The sequence below is a fragment of the Cyanistes caeruleus genome, chromosome 2 (assembly GCF_971803275.1).
Source record: "Cyanistes caeruleus chromosome 2, bCyaCae1.hap1.1, whole genome shotgun sequence".
Classification (NCBI taxonomy): Eukaryota; Metazoa; Chordata; class Aves; order Passeriformes; family Paridae; genus Cyanistes; species Cyanistes caeruleus.
Window position 1 is genome coordinate 115,031,535 of NC_141702.1, and position 21,708 is coordinate 115,053,242.

Sequence of the window (21,708 nt, forward strand, 5' to 3'; positions counted from 1 at the left end):
GCGTCATTTCATTTATTAGAATAATTTTTCCTCTTCCCTGACACTTTACGTGCTATGTTCTGTATTAATAGTGTAGCAGTGTTTCTCAATAGCACCATAATTTACTAATCCACAAAGGGCAGGGATGTGTTTTATATTTCAAGAATTGTGACCAACAGCCCTCTCATCTCTCTCCCAGAGAAACCCGAGAATGTTGTTCCCCCCTGCATGGTAAGTAAGAAGCAGAACTTTCTCTCTGAAAATACCTGTCTTCCCTGTGAAGTGATCCTGGAGCTCCTTGTGCCTTTCATCCATCTGCTGTCAATTTAACTGGCTCCACGAGCAAGTGGCGCCTTCATATGACCTTGCAAGAATTTACAAAATCTGGTTTCTATAAAAAATAAGGGGTGATCCCCATGTTTACCCTCTTGCTCAACTAGCCATGTTTTGTTACTACCAGCTTGTGCTAGAACATATCCACGTCTTCCCCACCAACTCAAGCCTGGCTCTGGGGTGCTCTGACGACCTGGCCAAGTTTCCCAGCTGCCGAGGTTACCTCAGCAGAGCAGAGGCTGGTGCAGATGTGCGGTGGCTGTGCCCTGGCTGCCGTGTTTCTGGAGAGCTGGAGCACAGCACCGGGGCTCCACAGCCCGGCAGAGCCTCCAGCACAGATCAGACTGGGTGTGCATGGCCCTGGCTGCCTCTGAAGCCCTGGTCTGCACCACCTGGGCAGACCAACACCAGCCTGGCCCTGCCCAGGCCAGCGGGGTTGTTGTGCCCGTGTTTAATGCGCACGTGTCCGTCCGTGAGCTCGCAGTCAGCCGGACCTGAGAGGCCAGCAGAGACATGGAAAACATTTACAGAGCCATAGGAGGATTTGGGCTGGAAGGGACTTTAAATATCATCTACGTGTGTCTGTGTGTAGCAGAGGGAATTGCCTGGTGTCTGTCTTGAATCTTTGAGCTCAGACTGACCGCGATGCTGGTCGGCTTTACCACTGTGTGAGGTTCCACATGTGTGTGTCAGACCACATATCCCCAGAACAGGCATTTCTCTAGTGACATTTAGCCTTCGTTTTCCAAATGAACACACTGACTTGCAGCAAGGCAGTCTTTCACAGGATGGAACTGTAAGCATTTATTTACCCAGGGTGTAACTTTTATCTTTCACCAGAATGCAGATACGAGCTGCTTTATGACAGGATTACGTATGTAAACTTGCACTTTATAAAAATTTGGAAATAAAACCTTTGCCTAACAACAGTCATGTTCTTGGAAATCAAGTTCCATCTACGGAAGCCTTTCATGTTAGAGATATATCCCACATGTGAGTCATTGTTACAATTCAATAAATACTTTACAAAAATAATGCTAGCTTTTTAAAAAAACATTAAGACATTTTAAGACACCAGTAGTTCCTCCCAGAAAGCTTCCCTTAAAGAATAGCTACTTCTGTAGGACACCGTGCACTCAGCATGAAAAAAATGGGGGAAAAGAGCTGGTTGCATCTTTTATCCCAGGGAACTTGTGGATTCCACTTTTACTGTTCTCTAAAATAATAAACTTCTTCCTTTTCTTAAAAGAAAGAAACAAGCAGATCCAAACATTCTTCATATTAAAAACAGGGAAGGAACCGTGATCTTTTTGGTCCTTTAAGATGCATTCCTTCTCTGCCCTCACTCCTCCAAAGAGCTGCAGCATGCTCAGTTCACAGGTTGCTGCTCTGGAGATGTAAGCCCTGACAGCTGCAGCAGCTCTGTATCAGAGATGTCTCCAGGAGGGGGCTGTTTGTGACTCCTGCAGACACCAGGACATTTTCTGGCCTGTAGGAAAACCACAGCTACATCTTGCTGCAAGCCTACCCCAGGTGGACTGCAAAGACCTGAGCTAGAAGTAACAGGAAGAATTCCAAGAGAAAAATTGCTAGGGATTTTCTGTATTCACTTTTGACTATTACCCTCACAAAAAAATTTCTTCCTTCCTTAGATATGACTACTCATGAAACCAATTATAGAGAAAACTGATGCTGTAGGTGCATTAATCTCGTAAACCATTCCCATATGGAAGAATACATTCTTCAATCCCATTGTTTATAACAACTTTTAAATATGTGCCTCCTCAGCTGGGGCCTTGGGGCCTGATGGTGATGGCAGCCACCCCCCACCCCCTTCATTATGTTACAGATGGGAAATAAAATGAAATGCACATTATTACATGAACGTTATTGCAGTATAAAATCCTATCAGGACAAGACTTATGTACGTCTGTATGCAAAAATAGGTGTGTGTGAGACAGAGAGATATGTGTTTATAAATTACACACACTGTGAAAAATACTTATGTATTATATTACAACTATATACATTCATTAGAAAGGAGCTGATCGACCCCTGTCGAGGAGCCAACGCAGCAGCCAACATCAGTTCTTTGGCATCCAGGAAACGAATGCTATTTTGCATCTGAAGAAAAGGAAAATCTCCTCAGTATTCCCTCGCTTCTTGAAACTGCTTGTAGTAGTCTTCGTCTGACGGGTTTTCTGTACACTTCTGCCCATTGTTGGGAGGCCGGGCTTCATTGTAGCGGCTCCAGTCCCCTTTGCATATGATCCACGGCAGAATGTCCACTTTGTAGTGGAGTTCTGCTGAGAATTCGATGCTGATCAGGTTGGGTGTTCCTGCCCCTTTGCCCCTGGTGATCAGCTGCATGTTGTCATCATAGCAGCAGTGCTGCGCCGCGAGCGTCGTGCTCTCCAAAGACAGCATGGAGCGGATGCAGTAGCGCGCCGTGGGCTTGTAGATCTCCAGCTTTTCCTTCGGACCGCTCGCGTCCTTCCAGCGGAAGTTCTTCCTCTTAAGTCGGTCATAGATCTCAGCAGTGCTGTACGCCACTTCTCTGGGGTAGGAGCAGGGGCAGCTGGGAAGATCGTTGACCACTTTGTGCATGTATTTCTTCAGGAACTCGCTCTTGCAGCTCATCCATCTCTCACAGCTATCAGTATCTGTTTCAGGGCAGGAAATGGAAACTTAAGATACATTAAGCAGCATCCTGGTTGGTGTGGTCAGTGATAACAAGTGAGTAAAGCGTAGCTGTTCAGCACCAGTGCTCTGCTGCAGAAAGGAAGGGCGGTCACAGCTTGCTGCCCTGCCCACAGTGTGTTACTGCGCTGTCTTGTCAGGTAAAGAAGTCAGGTGGGACTGACTTCAGGGCCTCAGGCAGTGCCAGTCTGAGTTACAGTGCAGAACCAGGCCAGTAGGAATCAGTGACACTTCTACCTGGCAAATTCCTATTAGGCTACTGATACCTGCATGCAGCACAAGAGACACAACCATGGGCTGGCAAACCAAGAAAAAGGGAAATCGCAGTGATTTGGTGCCAGCTGGAACCCTTAGTCAGAACACACTCACCAGGAAAAAAGGCAGTCAGATGTTGAAAGATTAAGTTTCAGATGATGCTAGAGATTCCAAGATGACAAGCAAGGCCTGGATTACTCTCTCTGAAGTTCATTTTAGGCCCTAATTCAGTCTTTCTTTAAAAAACAAATATTTTTTTCTATTTGCTATCCACTTTCCAAAGGGATATTTCAAGCATCTGTAGTTCAAACATGGAGACTGACATCTTAGCTGGCAAATACAGCCCAAAGTGATTCAGGTTCTAAAAGGGCATATGTAACACAACATCAGAGTGGCTGTACATCAGCAGGAGTTTATGGCACCAGAGCCATGACAGACAGCTGGGATTAAAGAGATTTGTAGACCAGTAGCATATTTAGTACTAGCACTTTATTATTTTGTAAGACACTTGGGAGAATCCAGTTAAACATCTCCTACCTAAAACATTATTTAAAGTGTCTATATCATCCTATGGGCTGTCAAAAACCCCTGGCATATCTTGCTCCACACTTACTTAAGAGGACTCTGCAGGAGGGTTACTAACTGGGACCTAAAACTCTTACAGCACACATTCTTGCAAAATATTTACTTAGTTATCTGTGTCCTGTTTTTCTATCTCCTTAAAGAGTCTCATCCTGGCTGTCATTAACTACTGTGCTCTGCCACCATAGGGGGGAGGTGCTGGGTTACACTGTTTATCCAATTAATCCAGCAGGCAGTGTCTCTGAGTGGTCACACTGTGAATTCACTGAAGGGAGAAATGAGAACACTGGATTGAGTTTTAGATAGCTCAGAATCAAGCCATGCCCTATCAAGTTACTTTGGCTACTCCCACTGCAGCACACAGAGCTATAAAAGCAATGCATTATCATAAAAATCATTGCCCTTTTTTGTTTTTTTCTTATGTGACAGGTGTATTTAAAATGTTTTTACAGGGTCTTCCATTTGAGGCTATTTCAACAAAATAATAATGTTTGATTTTTTCACCCCCTCTGTTAGTGTGGAGTCTTACAGCTTTTCTCTGAATTAGGACAACAAATAACCCTTTTATGATGAGACAAGCACAGGACTTGAGGGGAGAAAGATTTTAAGACCAAAGCAAATGTTCAGATCACAAATGCAAGCAAAACAATAAATGGCTAGCATTTATTTATGCTACTTTATATTAACTATTAGTTATTAGTTATAATTATAATAATATAATTCTAATGATTAACAAAATTAAATAGATAAATAATTCTAATTATTATATTATAAAATAATATTGTGAATAATAGAAATAATTACATAAATATGTAATTATAATATATTAATTACTAATATGCTATTTTATATTGATTTATATTTATTTTACTACTGACATTTTTAATGCTCAACTCAGTCATTTGATCCCACAGGACTAAGAAAACCCTAAGGAAGTCTCTCATCTGTTACTGAGGTATTGACTAGGCTGCTTACCAACTTCAAACAGTTTGGTTGCATTGAAGTCTTCACTCCCTGCAAGTAAGCTGACTTCTGTGGCTGCTGTCCGGAAGGTGTCTTCGATCCCTGAGACAAACACCTGTTAGTGGTGCTGGTGTTTTCCCATCACAGCACAACAGAACCAGCCTCCCCCTTGCCACCCCTCCTTCCCCAGACTCTGCAAGGTGCTTTGTTTTGGCAGGGAAGCATTCTGGACTGCTGGGCTGTTCCTTTAAAGCCATGACGGAGGAATTTGTGCTGTTGATAAGGTAAAACAGAGTGACAGGCCTGAGGACAGGTGAGGAAGTTCATCTCTGCATGTGGGCAACCATTTCTCAAGGAAGAATGATGCTGTTACAAGGAGACTGGTGCTTGTTGGTTTCTCCCAGTGCCAGGGAGTTAAAAGTGTGAGTAGGCAAGAGATAACCAACCTCTTCAAACAATTCTATCCCCATCACTTATAGCTGTTCAAATAAAATACCAGGATCTCAACATATCAGGATTTACCAGCAGCCTCCAGTTAATTGTTTGCTATCAACAGAGAGACACAGAGATTGCCAGAAAAATGATCTTGCCAAAGTAAACTTCGTTTTGTTGCTGCTTTAGTTCAGCCTATTGACCTGACAAACATTTCTGTGCCATGTAGGCTTAACAGAAATAGGTTTTAGGGTTTTTTTTTCCCTTTCCTCTGCATTGAATTAAAGACCTCTAAAGAGAGCAGAAAGATCTTTAATATGTGATAACTATATGGTTAATAATGAAGCCTGTTCAGCAGCCATCTTCTTGCCAATGAACTTTCTCCTGATCTCCTGAACTGGGGCATAATAGTGGCTTGCAAATCTTCAAAACAGCCTCAGGCCAATTTTCAATAAAATTATCATAGGGTTTTGCCTAACTCCAGCACTAGATGTAGAATAATAGATACCCAAGAACCCATTACAGGGCAGTAATTCTCTGCTGGAATTATAAACAGCAGAAGCTGAGCTTTGACTTGGTAATTTCAAAAATGTCAGCACAGCCTCAAAGAATAAATATATTTTGCTTGCTGATCGTTGGAGGTCTGTTATATGACATAATATATTCTTTCAAGTTTTCCACTTTTTGGTGCTAGCTGGTAATAAATACTAGAGAATACTGGGTTACTGGGAGTTACTTGCTTTCTTCTGGAATTAATTCCTTATTATTGAGGTTTTAGGATGTATGAGAGCATGCAGAAACATTTTTCCCCTGAACTGCCTCGCAGTTGTTGCTTTGCAATGGAGACACAAGTCTATCTGTGAGTGAGAAACTTCTCTCCAAGTCTCTCACCACCTCTTCTAAGTCTCCTCTCCAGCACTGCTGACATTTCACTTCCCATTAAAAAAGCCTGACCTCCAGTTTAAGAATTTCTGCTTTTCTGAGTCATTAAGTAAACTAAGAGTAATGCATACCACTGCGATCTGTTTTTTTCACTTCTCTCTGATCTTGGGAAGTAATGAACTTGCACCTATCCCCTGCATTGTGGCAGCTACTGTATGACAAATTGGTGTAAATTCAAACACACGGCAACCTTTAAAAAACAGTTTTCCATAGCAGCTTCAAATTTTCATGATGTAGCCTCGAGTGCTCAGCCCTGATTTTGCCAAAGTGAAGATTGTGCGACGGTAAGGACACTTTAAATGTCAAATCCTGTGAATGGGTAGGAGCTCAGGCAGGGCTCCTTGGCCATATTTTCTGAATCTACTCAAGCTAAAACTGTACATTCCTTCATCCCTGTTCACCATGCAGGCAGTGCCATTCACTGCACACAAAGCAGGAGCTCGCAGAGGTAACAGCACAGCTAGTTTGAATTCTAAAACAACTCCAAATTTGTTTCAAGGCAGTAGATTACACCCTTTAGAGAAGAGAATGTCCGTGCACAAAATTGACTGCCATGACCTAAAGAAAGCCTGTACTTGTCTTCTAACTCCCAGGGGATGCTGGACTGCACCTAGCAGCGTATCATTACCACGAATAAGCGGTGTTGAAAATCAGCGTGTCTTTTCCCACCGGAGCCTTTCCTTGCCAAGGAACACACGGGCCCCATGCCCCGTGTGCAGGAGGGCTCTGCCCACCCCTGCCCACCTCTCCCTGCTCCCCTGGCAGCAGCTCCCACCAGTGGTTCCCACCTGGGCAGTGGGGCCTGTCGCAGGTGCGGGACTCGGTGGCGGTGCAGGCGTATCCGCAGGACCTGGTGCGCTTCTGGCTGCCGCTGCCGCAGGTGACGCTGCACAGGGACCACGGGCTCCAGTCGCCCTCGCCATCCATGTAATCTGTGCGAGGACAAACGTGAGGAAGGAAATGAGGAAACAAAACTCCTACTACCCAAAACTACTGTGTAGTGGTTTCTATTAAGAAGGCAAAACAAGAATGGAATCCAGATGTCTCTACCTGAAGCTTGGGCCGAATGCCAGGCGCGAGCCTGCTGTTTAAATGGTTTTCACACTTGATGCTCCTCGGGGAAATGCATGCAACATTATTTGAAAAAATATTTCCTTTCTCTTTTGACCTTTTGGCAGCTGAGGATCCTCAGCTGCAAAGCTGGGTCATGAACTAACAGCACACATCTATTCACGTCATTTCCCTGCATATAGGAATGTGTTTGTGGACCACAGACTAACCAGGCGAAGGATAAATTGAGTTTTCCTTTTCATCTTTTTGAAACACACAACAATAGCAGAACAATACTCAATTTTTGGGCAAGACACGTGTTGTTGGGGTATGGGAAGCTAAGGATCATGAGTGAAAATCACAGTTTTGTTTTTCAGCCCCTTGAACAGAGAACAGATATCCCAGGAATACTGCTATAAGAACAGGGAACTGCATGCTCCTATTGCACCGAGAACAGCACTCAATTTTTAGTGTTTCACGTGAATTATTAAATAACATCAAATCTGACTATTTACTAGAAGGAACCTTCTGAAAAAGAAACATGATTTTATTCTCTTCTGGTAGGCAGCCAAAGGCACTGGACACCAGGTCTGCAGCACAGAGGCTGTTGCTGCTGCGAGTACCTAAACTCTTGAGAACCAGCCTCCTTTGTGTGCTGTGTTAACTGCTGCACTCCCCAGCATGTGCAGGCTACCAAACCAAGCCCATCAACCCATCCCAGCTTTCTTGCCTTCCCACTGGCCTCCCCAGCTGAGGGAACATGTGGCTTAATGGCTTTCCCTGCAAGCTGCAGAGATATTTGACTGACCCTGTGATGATAACTTGCAGCCGTAGCTCCTTTGGGTTACACCACCACCGGCAGCAAAGCAAAACCCAGTTTAGTGGCTCTGAGGCAGCCCCACTCTGTAGCTGTAGGTGAGAGTACCCAAGCCACAGCAAGGCCCAGGGAGCCTTCCTGGCCTCTGTGCTACACGCAATTCCCGCTCCCCCAGGGCCATGCTGTCTGTGGGCTTCCTGAGCTGGTTAGTAGAACACGTAACTTGATTTGTACCATATGTAATGACTGACGACAACCCTGTGGGGTGCTATTAAACATTTATTGCCAGGAGTATGGGAAGGTTATATATCTCTCTTGGAGCAAGCTGCCTAGATGGGAGTTCCTCATGGCAAGGACCTTATGTGTTTCTCCTCCTTTTCTGACACATCTGACAATGGGGAAGGCACCACACTGGAATCAGGTGTCCGTGGTGGGATGTGGGTGTGAACATGGACAATGCCAGTGTGCAGGACCTGTGGTTCTGGGATTTGCCAGCAGGCAGGCACCACAACAGTCCCAAAAGGCATCATATGTCTCAGGAAAATGTGATCTGTCCTCTATGCCTGGCCCTGCTCTTCTTCCCAGCTCTTTCCAAACTTTTATCTCCACGTGGCTGGTGAGGAGCAGGGTAGGTAAGCAGGTGCAGTGCAAAGTCTGCAAACAGCCCAGCCCAAGAGGCCCAGGAAGGGCATGGAGAGCCCTTGGCAGAGGCAGGAGGAGAGAGGCACACAGAGGGAAGGTGTGAACACGTCAGTGGGTGGAACATCTACACCCCTGATGGGCAGGATCTGCTACTACATCCTCCTGGACAAGGCCAGCATTTCAGGTTAGACAGAAGACTAGGAGTTGTTTCCAGTTAGTTGGATGCTCTGGTGTGCAGCAGAGAGCCCTAATAATTTTTAGATAATTTTTAGATATTTTAAAATGTACATTAAAATTTATTTTAATAATTTATTTAAGCTGTATTTTGAAAAGTCAATATTTATTTAAAATATTTATTTTATTAAAATATTATAATTATAAATTAAATTTAAAAAATTAGATATTTTTTAGATAGTTTTTAGACCTACCTACCTAGTGTTTACACTGCACTATGAAGCACACTATTGAACAGACCATGTTAAATTTTCAGCTGCAGCTCAACCTGTTCGTCCTGTTTTCATATTTGTAATTCTTACTATGTTTTTTTTCCTATCACAATTATTTGTGAAAGCAATTTTATTTAACTTAAATGAATAACAACCTAAGATATGAATTCTTGTCAGTAAAACCTGCCCACAAATAAATGTAGGTACAAAAAGAAGGGATAGACGTTAATCTTCTGGCCACAAAATTTAATACATATGTATGTGCTTAAACACACCATTCCATAAAAACTCTCTCTTGATTTTTAGGACTCTAGTACTTCAAGTTAGCCAAATGATGGGAAAAATAAGTTTGTTTTACTCAGGCACTCTGCAGCATCTGGGGAATAACAACAGAAACGCCAGGGTAAAAGTACCGTGGCTTTGACACCTTGTTCTGACTAAAAGTTGTCTGTGTTTACACACAGCTTAAATTCAAGGGGCTCTGAGTTTCCTGTGAGCACAGCTTAGCTCACCTCCCTTGGGTCATTCCCATGTGGATAGTCACAGCCTGTCTGGGCAGTCAATAGCTGTAGCTCCTCTCTGTTTCTAGTTTCTGCAACTGTTTCATACAACAAGCTGAAAACAATTGTTTTCCCTGTGACACATCTGGAAGAATATTACACACGCAAATACACAATGTTCCTGCTGCACATGCCACTCCCCACACATGCACCAACATAACTCATCTTATTTGTGTATCCACCAAATACTACCACGTTTCAGATCTTGCTTATTTGCCCAATAGCTATATTCTGGTTCCCAAACCACCACACGATTCTAAATTTGTACTTACCCTTACTCTAAAAATAAATACGAAACCTTGTTTCCTCTGCTTTTAAAAAAAGCACACGTCGGACTAAAAAAAGGCTCTCTTCTGGGATAACTGGTATGATTTTCAAGATTATAGACTTCCTAGTGGAATGCAGCTACCACAGTACAGCTTGTGCATCTGCACAGATTTGTATTTGAAAGCTGATGAACAAAAGCCACATGTTGAAAACTTCTATTTTGCTTGGCCTGCTCTCAGCGATGCCTCACCATTCTCATTTCCCCCACGCTTGTTTTTACAATCCCAAGATGCCCATACGAGACCTGGAACGCAAACCTACCATACTCTGGCTGCTCCTTGGACTCGAATGTCCGGTGACTGGGTGCATGGCCATCCCACCCACCCAGAGGGTTGAGGAAGTTGCTGTCCTCAGTAGTGCTGTCGTACTTGTAGTCCTGGTCGCCGCTGCTCATGCGAGTCAAGGTGGAGGACCTCTGCCACCAGTTCCTCCAGTCGGGTGACGGGGCTGGCCAGCTGGGCTTGCTGCTCTCCTTCTGCAGATCCTTGTCTGGCTCCGTGTCGGGGCCATCCACCACTTCAATGGTAACCTGTGGGATTCAAAACAGACCAGCCTGACTGTCAGTGCCTCCTCCTCGTCGGTGGGAAACGTCCCACACAGCAAAGAGAAGGTGCTGCCTGGCAAAGGGGCCCTGCAATACCACGGGGTTTACACATTGTAAACCACACGTGGATTACTGAGCCCGGAGATATGCAGAGGCTGAGTGATTCCTTCTGCTACCTCTGCTGAATCAGACCTTGGAACCAAGGCTAGGAAAAATCCTGCACAAAATAATAACCCATGCTGCGCCTAAAACCTTTGCAGCGGAATTTTCTGTCTTATGGGGAAAATATGTTTAGAGCCTGACATAAATGACCAGGAAAAAGAAAACCAAACCTGTACTCTATGCTGAGGCTGAATTTGAGGCAAGCATGAAGCACACCAGTGTGCACAGCTTGTTCCAAGGACTTGGGCTGACTCAAGATAAGCAAGGCCATGTGTTTGAAGGTCAAGATGCAGAGCCCAGGTATCTCTGGGTTTGCATCTGTCTTGCCCCTCTGGTTGCAGCCCAGCTGTTACTGCTGCATGAAACCACACTGTGGCAGTGATGGGAGCCAGCAGCTCCTCTGACCATTGCTGAGTAAGCCACTTGCTGCAAAGCCCGCTAAAGTAGGTCCTTTTATCATGCTGGAAGAGTATAATGACCTATTATGGTCAACCTGTTTATGGTTTCTAACAGAAGCCCAGAACCAAAATTCAAAGTTTGCTGCCCAGTTCCCTCACAGACATCACAAATGTCAGTACCATTCTGCATAGGAGCAACCCTCGATTATTGCTTTCTGTGCTGAACAATGTGTAATTGTAAAACTCTTGGATAAATAGCGTGTGCATATAGGTGGCTATTTAGGTAGAAGCAGAGACTAGCCATCAGAAACCTTGTCTCTGTGAGTCATGCAAGCATTGCCTGGCCACAGACAGATCATAAAATGCCCTGATGTTTCATGCTAATGTGGTTCACTGATTACACTGGACTGGCCAAACAACCAGAAGTGATTGTCAGATGTATCTGTAATGTTTAATAGGTACTGAGGCATTCCCAGCCTTTCAAGACGGTACACAATGAAAATCAGGTTGTATAAAACAGAAATAATGTACTATTATGCTAAAAGTCATTTACACAGCTCTGGGGATGTGCAGTGTGCATAAAAGATTATACAACTGCTATTAGTAAAATCACAAGATACGCACAAGAAAAAGAAAGAAAAGGTCAGAGCTACCTGAGTGTGACACAGGAAGCAAAGCAGAACTGTCTTATCATCAGAGCTGCAAACACAAACAATGCTCACACATCCCTTCTGTGGAGACAGGAGGTTTTGAACCTATTCCACGCCTTGCATTGACCATAGAATGGTACCAATGGTTACCAATGGCCACCAGGCCATTGAAATGAAGAAACTTGCAGGCTGCTATGAAGCTCCACTGGGAAAAAGAGCAAGGGCAAGGGAAAGTGCAGTTGTCAGCCTAATAGCATCTTTACACAAGGAGTATTTCACTCCCAGCCTAAATATGGAACTGGAACAATTACTTCATTAAACCTCCGTTTCTACAGACCAATAATTAAAAAGGATTTCATAAGCTTGAAAACATCAGAGTCAGTTCCGGGATTCAAAGTTGCTACCTCTATCCAAGCAAAACAGTTTTCACAATAAATGAAAGGAAATCGCCTTAATGAGCAGCAAACACTGCCAGTGGTGGGGCTTTAGTACTCCCCACCTGGAAATCAGTACAATTCCAGTACTTTAGCAGCAAGTATTTTGAGGACCACACTAACTCTCTGAGCAATGGCTCAGCAAAGTGGAAAAAAACAAACCCTCTGATTAAATATATATATATATATATATATAATTGCTCTATTTGCTCTGATAATCCGTAACTGTGTGAAAGTCATTCAGCATGAACTGGAATTATTTCAGCCAGGGACAATTTGAAGAACCACAGGAACTTGATGTTAAATAATGATTGATGATGCCAAGTCAGCTTAGGAAAAGAGGGTTTGCAGGGACAGAGAAACATCAGCTGAGCTTGGTGCTCACTGGTGAGGAAGGGCACACACTCCCAGTGTCATCAGACCCCACCAGACCCCCAGCAGCACTGCCACGAACTTGCTTCCAAGATGTGCAATCAGCCACTTCAGTCTGCTTTTACCTCTGAGGAAGCTTATTAGAAAGGCCTCTAAAATGAGTTTTCCAACACACAGGCAATTTAAAAACCAAGAACAGCAGAAGCAAAATCCAGTGTGGTAGACTGACACATACCTATATTCCCCTCTCCACTGCTTTAAGCTTTGATTACCAAGGTGTTTATTGTGACATAAAAATCATACAGTGAAAGAAATTCTATAAAGAATCCTGGGATTGTTTGAACTGCCACTCTTGGAAATTAGAAGCCAGCTTCAATCAACTCTGGTGTTTTCAGGGACTTGGCTTAATGGACCTTCCAGAGGCAGGGAGGAAATCAGTGCATAATCCTAGTAATCCCTCCTCCACTCTATGACCCAGAAGTTAGGGCAGAGCTGTGAGAAGAGGCTGCTGTTTCAGGGGAGCAATTGCTTCCTTATCCCAGTCTAAAATTTGGAAAAATGAGCTTTCACTTCCCAGTACTTACAGATAGACTTACAGTGTTAGTCCATGGCTGCACTTACACTTGTGCACATACATGGCACTGAAACACGTAACTTGCTTGATCAGTTTCTGTATTGGGGGCTGTTTATAACAAGGAATAAAGAAATCAAGAGCTAGAGAATAAAGATCAAGAACTAGAGTAATAAAAAACAGGCGTTTAGAGAAGCTCTGGAAAAGCTTTCATGCTGTATAAGTATTCCAACAAAAACATGTTCTCTTAAAAATTAAAAAATAGATCTGGTTTAGCAATTCTGTCTTGGAGACCATTCTAGAGGCTGATTTCTTCTTCCAGTGATTATCAAAACTGTAAAGATTCTTTTTTTTCCTCAAGCTTCCCAAAATGTCTGTGGTAACACAGTTCTTGTATAAATCCACAATCATCCCCAGAAGTATTCAAACCTAAAATAAAGCCACTTCTTTTATGGTTGTTCGGGCTAGGAATAAGGACATTCCTCTGAAAACTGTTAAAAGCGATTGGCGTAGGCACATTAAAACAACAGATTTGCAGTCAATTTCTAATGAAACAAGTGTATCACGCACAGATGTCTCCAGACACCAACATCCAATTTTCTCCTGGCCAAAAATATACAGAAGATAAATATTATCCCAGCCTGCTGGAGTGCACAAAAAGTTCTGTGTTCTTTGTCCTGTTTACTGAGACAATGTTTCTGAATTCACTTTACTGGTGTAAACATTGCCCTAAGTGACTGGAAGATTATGTTTCAGGAAGAACTATATTTGTGATATTGTGCAAGCAGCGGATCCTACAACATTTCTATCCTGTTTCTTTCATGCAATCAATGCAAATTTTCAATACAGAACTTGCCATTCTGGTAAGATAGACATGAGCAAGTCAGCAAGGAGGTAAGTATAACAGGGGAATAGGAACAAGGTCAGTATAAGAGATTGAAATGGTAAATCTGGCTTTACATCACATAATTTTAATTAAAATGCTATCAGCACTGACACTAATTTACTTCTGGCTGTGTCACGTCACTTAGAACAGTTTTCTGGACTTGAAAGGTGAAACTCTCTCAAACTTTGTTGGGAGGAAAGAAGACACCGTGACTTGAGACTTGAAATTTCTATTTAATGCTGTCAATCTAATTTGCAATCTCTGATGAGCCCAGCTGAACCCCAGAAATAAAACTGTGTTCTAGCTCTGAATTCTGGACTCTGCAGTGAGCTCTTGCCACAGCATGACATAAAGAAACCTGCACAGCTCTGGTATTGACAGTGGTTTAACCTTGGCCCCCTGGACCTCGGCTCTGCCTACACAAACCTCTCCATCTGGCCAGAGGAACATCCATCTCCTGCAAGGCTGCACCGTGCTTCCAGCACTGCACCCGGCAACAGCTGCTTTGCTCCTGCCCCAAGGTATTAAGCCTTACAGGCCTTACAAGGAACAAGCACTGCTGGAGCCCTCTGGCTCTTCCTGTGCTACATTAGAGATGAGACTGGTAGGACTGGTCAGACACTCTTGAGTCTCATGTGACAATACCAAGAGGGTGTTGCCTTCCAATGCAGTGAAACCGGCAGCTTCAAATGACCAAATCTAAATGATAGCTAAAATGTATGTCTAATAACATGTGTGAAAAGTGACATTATGGTGCAGGTGGAGGTGAGGGAAATGGCCATGGATGAACCTGAAGAAGAGCTGAGGTCTGCAGCTCTGTTTTTCAAAGCAGATTGCACAGCCTTGTTTCTCCGTAGTTGCGCAGTTCCTGGAGTGGGTGGTTTTGTGTGGGTGTAAGAGAAAGCAGTAATCCAGTAGGTATCAAAGAGAGAAAATAGGTAACAAGTGGATAACAAAGCTAGCACAGCAGCACTGCAGTGGTGTGACTGGTGGGTATGGCCACAGGCCCTGTGGCAAATGACAAAGACCGAGCAGGAATTAACTTCCTCTGGTGTAAAACCACTCCTATCAATTAACACAGTTATCAACATGGTTTAAACAGGAATCCCACATGTTTCTGTGCAGTTTTCACCCAGAACATGTCACCTCATCAAAATCTTGAACACATCCGTTACAACTGGAGCTCACCCAGCTGTGTTTCAGCTCTACTGGTTATGAAGCTTGACCAAGATCTACGTTCAGTGAGGAGCATTAATGTCAACAAAAATCCCTTATTGCCCAAAGAGGTTGTGAACTCCCTGGCCCTGGAGGTGTGACAAGGCTGGATAGGGCTCTGAATTACCAGATCTAGTGGAAGGTGTCCCTGCCCATGGCAGGGGGACTTGAGCTAGGTGATCTTGAAGGTCCTTTCCAACCCAAATCACTCTATGGTTCTATGAGTTTTCCCTTTTCTGCTCATTTGTGATGGTGTCAAGCACTGCCAGGGAAGCAGCAAAGCAGTGTGGCACCAGAGCAGCACACTCCCTGTCCCTGTTACAGCACACAAACCTGGGAAAACAGTAGTAAATAGAAAAGGTGAGGGAGAAGCAAGAATTGAGTTGCAGGTTGAAACATCTGGCTCCAAACAGAGGGTTGGCTGCAAAGAATGGAGAGGTTGTAGAAGGTTGTTTGGAGCAGACAAGAAAAACCCACTAGAAATGTAAAATAGGCAGGTTCCTGCACACCTCCCATGTGACTTCATTCTGCTACTCAGGGGAAAGAACAATTCTGGCTTTGAATAATAACCCTGACCAATTACAGGGTCTGCATAGACATCCCTTGGCTGGTCTGTCAAACAGGTGCAAACCTGGACAGCAGGGATTTTCCACTTGTGAAAGGAAATAATAATAAAAAAACCCCTGCAATCAGTTTTCGTAATCACATTCTCATCTAGAAGTCTTCCAGGCACTGACAGAATTGTTAAAATGACAGAACAGAAAACAAAATACCCCAAAACAAGCAGCCAGTCTGTCCTCAACAGCAGCTACTGTGGTTATTCTCAACTACCAGTGTGGAAGCACAGCAGAAGCACAAAATTCAGCTTTAAATGTTGGGAGATTTTACAAGGGTAGAACACCACAGGAAGGCCAATAAGGGTTGTCCTGGTCTTGTATGCAAAGAGCCATATTAATTTGGATTACTGAAGCTCTGACTGTTGCTTCTGGGGGTTTTCTAGAGACAGTCTGCTGTACTTACATTATCCTCTAATAAATACGGTGGTACCTGGGGTAATCTGAATTCCTCTGGTGGTGTTCTGATATTCACCAGTTCATCACTAAATGAGCACATATCAGGGCATGATACAGCAAGCACCATCTCACAGGAACCAGAGATGGAATGGCTCTAAAGAGAACTCACTGGAGTATCTTCTCCATCTGCTTTTTGGGAAGAATTTTATGCCTCTTTCTTAGATTTTTAATTCCCCAGGTATAATTTCTGTTAAAAAATGTTATTTTTGGTCTATGCAGTAGAAGAAAAAAGAGGTTTTGAGTCTTTGAGAAGAAAATGTGGCCATTGTGCTATCTTAAAACAGAGGCTGTTTTTTCCTATCCAACCTCTCAGTCCTAGGAGGACTCTTTAAATCAACACTTCCAGGATTGTAACTTACAGGTCTGGGAGCCATTGTGCAAAAAGGAAAATAAGCATCAATTCTGTTTTCACCTGCCAAATACTGATGAGAAATTTGCAAGTCAACAAGTGTCACTATTTCTGTTCAGGTCAGTACAGTACTGTTTAACAAGCAAGAATTCATTATAATCCTGTTTTTTTATAAAAGAGTAGGCCAACTTTTACAACCTTTAGGCAAAAAAATAAACTTTCTCTGACTCTGTAAGGAATTAATGGGAGTTTTATCTCCATGAGGCTTGACCAGCTGTAAGACTGTCAACCAAGAACTTAAAGAAGCTTTGTATAATCACTATTTACGCACCAAAGTAAGCAGAGTAAATTCAGAGTAAATAAAATGCAGAACTTAGGGAGCCTGTTTCTGAAAGGGTTCATCCTTGTGCACAAGAGCTCTGGGATCGATGTTGCCCCTTTCCAGTTTACAGGACCAGTTTTCCAAGCTCTCAGAGTCTAGCAAAACTGCTGACATAGCTGCTGACACATTTCCAAGATCAGGTGCTGGAAAAAGAGGTCACAGCAGCAGCAGTTACTATGAAGACAAGCCAGGGAACTGTTTCCATCTCTTTTATCCCTGTGTCTAAACACTGTATGCTGTTACCACTCAGGGAAGGTTTTTGCTTTCTCCTGTTCTATTCTCTGGTTTACATACTGTTCAAAAAGTGATTTGTTCAAAAAGCACGATTTGCCTCATGCCACAATCTGGGGCCCCTACAGCTTCCAATCTTCCCTTCCTAAAGCTTTCTGGAATGGTTCTCCTAGCACGAGAGATGTGTTCCATCACCAGATGTTGAACATGTTTACTCCCTTGGCCTGTCAACTATTAGACCTTGACCCAAATCTGTGAGACTTCCTAATGTTCCAACTCATCTATGGGGAACGCGAGGCAGCGACGCTGTGGAGGCAGCTTCTACTCCCCCACTCATGGAGTCATGCCCTGGTTTGGGTTAGAAGGGGTCTTAAGGATCATCTCATTCCACTCCCCTGTCATGGGCAGGGACACCTTCCACCAGAGCAGAGCCCCATCCAGCCTGGCCTTTGACACCTTCAGAGATGGGCCAGCCACAGCTTCTCTGGGCAACCTGTGCCAGAGCCCTGAGAGTAAAGAATTTCTTCCTAAAGCTACTTCCTCAAACTACTAAAATTATCCTCTGCCAGTTTAAAACCATTCCCTCTTGTCCTATCACTCCATGCCCTTGTAAAAAATCACTCTCTGGCTCTCTGGGAGCCCCTCAGCACTGGAAGGTGATCTAAGGTCTCCCCTGAGCCTTCTTTTCTCCTGGCTGAGCAGCCCCAGCCCTTTCAGCCTGTCTCCAGATCAGAGGTGCTCCAGCCCTCTTGAGCATGTTGGCCTCTCACCATCAGATCTGTTACATCTTTACATATGTATTTCTTAGACATATCAAAAGGATGGTAATTTTGTGGGCTGGGGGACTATAAGAAGCCAGGAATTAATTTAACCAGAAAACCAGATCTATTAGTGCATTGTTTTTATAAGCACATCTTAGGCAGAACAACATTTGAATTTATTGTTCTGGTTAAAATGACTGCTTATTAATGCCAATTTTGCTTTAAGGCTCTGAATTAAAAACAAATCACTCATTTTTTCCTCTTTCCGATCCTTGAAGTTTCAAGATGCAAGTGGCTTGTAAGAGGCTGTTCCAAACCCAAGAACAGTTTGAGGAATAACATATAACAAAGTTTCTTTGCAGACAACTTTTTTTGTACTACAAGCAGCTGCTGCAGAAATTAAATCTAAGTCTCGCTTCCATACATAGGAATGCATTTTGAGCTGAAACCGAAAGACTTATTCTCTGTCAGCCTTTGGGGATGGTTGCATTTTATACTAGCATACAAAAAGCAAATCTGTTCACAAACAAATTTTACAACAGCAAATTGAAGGCAGAAATTAAAATACCCATTTATTTTCAATGAAGGTAATATGCTCCAAAATGGAAATCACAAAGATGGGTTTAGTATCACAAACAGGTCTACGTTGATCTCCACACTTATGCAATCAACACCATCCAAGGAGAAATTCAGAAAAAAATTGCAATATGTGCATTAACTTAGAGAGAAAAAGTATGTGTTATATATATTTTATATATAATACTATATTACGTTATACTGTACAGATGGATTGCTCTGCACATCATGGAAAGTCATCTTGGCTCAGTAAAATAACTTTGTGTAAGTTATAAAAAAGTCAGATGTTAACATAAATTTGTACCTGAATGTTGGGATTCTGCCCATTGATATCTGCTTTTGACAGGTCAGGGAAGTTTGGGAGGTCCAGGAGAAAAGACCTGGGTCCGTCTCTTTGCAAGGACGTGTGCCCGTTCTCCTGCCTGAACTGCTCCTTAGGAAACGGCCGGTGGGCAGCCTGGAGATCGGGGAATTCTCGTCTCTCCTCGGGGTTCAGGGTGAAACTGTCCTCAGGAGAATGGTCCTCTGCAGTCAGCGTGTTCTGGGGAAGAAAAGCAAGGCCCAGTGATGACAACTGAGGGTGTACAGTCCTGCCAGTGCCCCCGTCCCTGCAGTGGCTGCAGCCTTACAGCACCCAGAGCCACGGCTTGCTGCTGAAACACAGATCTGTAACCAGCTGACACAAGAGAAAACTCAGTCAGACTTGGGGACTTGGTTCCTCCAGGCTCCTGAACCGTTCCAGCCTTGTGGTGAGCACCTACACATGGACACAAGCATCAGACTTAAAACAAACCTAGAAACATGAGGCTCTGAAGTAAACCCCTGGGAAATCAAATCGTACCACATTAAACATGTCCCTAAAAATGCTGAAAGGCATCCATCTTATAAATCATTTTAGTTTGCTTTGTTCCAAAGCAAAGCAAAAACACTGACTGCTAAGGCCATGTTGAAATTTATGGTATTAAAAGATCCTACCGCTGAGCTGGCAACCTCCCCTTCTCTCCCCTCAGTCTGCAGCAACTTCCATCTCGTCTCTGTGTTCCTCACCCAATTCCTCTGGCCTTGAACATCTGAACCTTCCTTCCTCTGGGATCTCATTTTCATGTTTGCCTAATGGTGGGATTGAATTTCACCAAGCTGTGGGTCAGCGGTTAATGCTTTTGTTATTGTTGAGCGTACTTTTGGGTTTTGTAGTATATTACAGCAGGCTGCCTCTGAACCAGTAGCACTGCTGCCACTGCCTTTGACCTCACCAAGGAGACACATTTAGTATCAAAACACTGGCTCCCTGGGTGAGGACTGGTCTGGGGACTTGGGGAAAAAAAAACTGCAGAGGAGTCCAGTCTTCTTATGGCTACAAAAAAAAAAAAAAAAAAAAAAAAAAGCTAAAAGAAAAAAAAAGAGAAATAAAAAAGCAAAGCATGGGGCAGATTCAGCACAGGTTTCGGGTTTGACTCAGCTGAAAAATTTTAGCTTGAGGTCTTAGTATGACTGCCTGGGGAGTTTTTATTTTCAGTTCATAAAGAGAGCAAGCATGGAGAGGGTAAATGTTAAAGACCTATCTTTTAAAACAAGCACAATTAAAGTGGAATGGCCACATGTGGTTCTGGCTCTGCTGAAGCATATTTTTGCCAGCATTTCTGGTTAAACACAATCTCCATCCAGCTCCCCTGGTTCAAATTAAGCCACAGCATACCTTTAGCTAAGCTCTCAGATAGATAACAGCTCCAATGCCTTTTATTTTGTGTTTATTTGCTTAGTAGGTTCTAAATTGACTTTAAAGAGATGTTACAATATAACTCATGCACATTACAGAAAAATATTCAGTGAGTTTAAATAAACAAAGCTTGAAGAATTAATCTCGGACTAAGTGAAATTGTCTCAAGTAAAAATGAAGGTAGTTGTCCTCTACCCTCCTCACTGCACTCTACTTGTAAAGAGCAAAATCAATTTAGCAGAACGAATATTGTCGTTGTATTGTCATGCCCAGAATGGGTACAATCTGAAAGTGCCAAAAGGGTAATTTTATACATTTATCTACAGCACAGGTACAAATTCTGAATTAGGGTATGTCTGTAAGTACAAAAATGTGAGTACTCCTGACAGTCTGCTTTGCTTGAAGGCTAAACCAGGCTCTTCTCTTTGCTGGAGAGCAGGAAGGACTTTCAGATGCCTTTGGTGGCCCACCCATTATTCAATATAAAGTAGAAAGCAGATCACACAGCAGCAAGCTCTGGGAAATGAAACTGAGGGCCACTTAACTAACTTTATGTTCCTTACTCATATGCTAGTGCTTTAACTTAACACTTTTCAGATAGAATTTAACATGCTTGGTGCAGGAGGGTTAAATGGCTTTTCAGTTATGTCTGACTACAGGGTGTAATAGTGCTGTGATTAAATTACTTCAGCTAGGAACAAAAAAAGAAGTGGTACTTAACTATTTTTACTGGGGTATCATGCCCATAATCTTACCTTTATTAAAAATAAAGAAAGATTTTATTAAAAACTAGTAAAAGTCTCACATACAATTCCATACTTTCCCTATCTGTCTGCCCCTCCAGGAGCATCCTGGTTCTCCACACCACATACCATGCTGGCCAAGGCCTTTGGAGACCCACATTTAGCTCTCTGCCAGGACCCTGTGTGTGATCCTGACAGGTCACGGTCTGCCGGTGCCCCGGTGGGGACAGCAGCACTTCCCTTCCTCACTGTGATGTTTGCGGGGAGCACAGCAACTAGAGTAATAAGGGCTATATAAAAAGTTTTTAATAGTGTCAGACAGATGGAATATCACATGGAGTTAGTTAGGGAATTGTCATGGTGAAGTAATGACATCAGGCTGATCGGGCCCACTACCAAGCTGCTTGGGGCAGGGACTGTCATTAATTACAGACCGAGCCAGACGGGGCTGCTTGACATTGGGAAGGAAAAAGGAGGGAGGACAAGATAACAGCTCCATCCCATCACTGCAGGCAAGGGAGGATGGACCACTCTGCTTGCCCAGGGTGGACACGACCCAGAAACCCCAGGGACACATCAGGTACACATTTCTGCTGGCAGCGACTGCCCAGCCCCA

At 43.4% G+C, this 21,708-nt stretch overlaps 1 protein-coding gene across 2 annotated transcripts in view; it reads right to left on the reverse strand.

The window, feature by feature from the left end:
* Positions 1-1,091: 1,091 nt before the first annotated feature.
* The window catches only part of ISM1 (isthmin 1), a 39,007-nt gene continuing 18,390 nt past the window's right edge, over positions 1,092-21,708 (reverse strand). Inside the window, exons 2-6 of one of the 2 annotated variants that reach the window (XM_086872584.1) lie at positions 18,937-19,173; positions 10,290-10,557; positions 6,975-7,118; positions 4,825-4,914; positions 1,092-2,999 (exon numbers count right to left, since the gene is read on the reverse strand). In XM_086872584.1, the coding sequence (XP_086728710.1) occupies positions 2,458-2,999; positions 4,825-4,914; positions 6,975-7,118; positions 10,290-10,557; positions 18,937-19,173 (1,281 nt within the window). In that variant the 3' untranslated portion in view covers positions 1,092-2,457. The remainder of the gene's footprint in view (positions 3,000-4,824; positions 4,915-6,974; positions 7,119-10,289; positions 10,558-18,936; positions 19,174-21,708) is intronic. The other variant, XM_086872576.1, reaches the window with a different exon arrangement.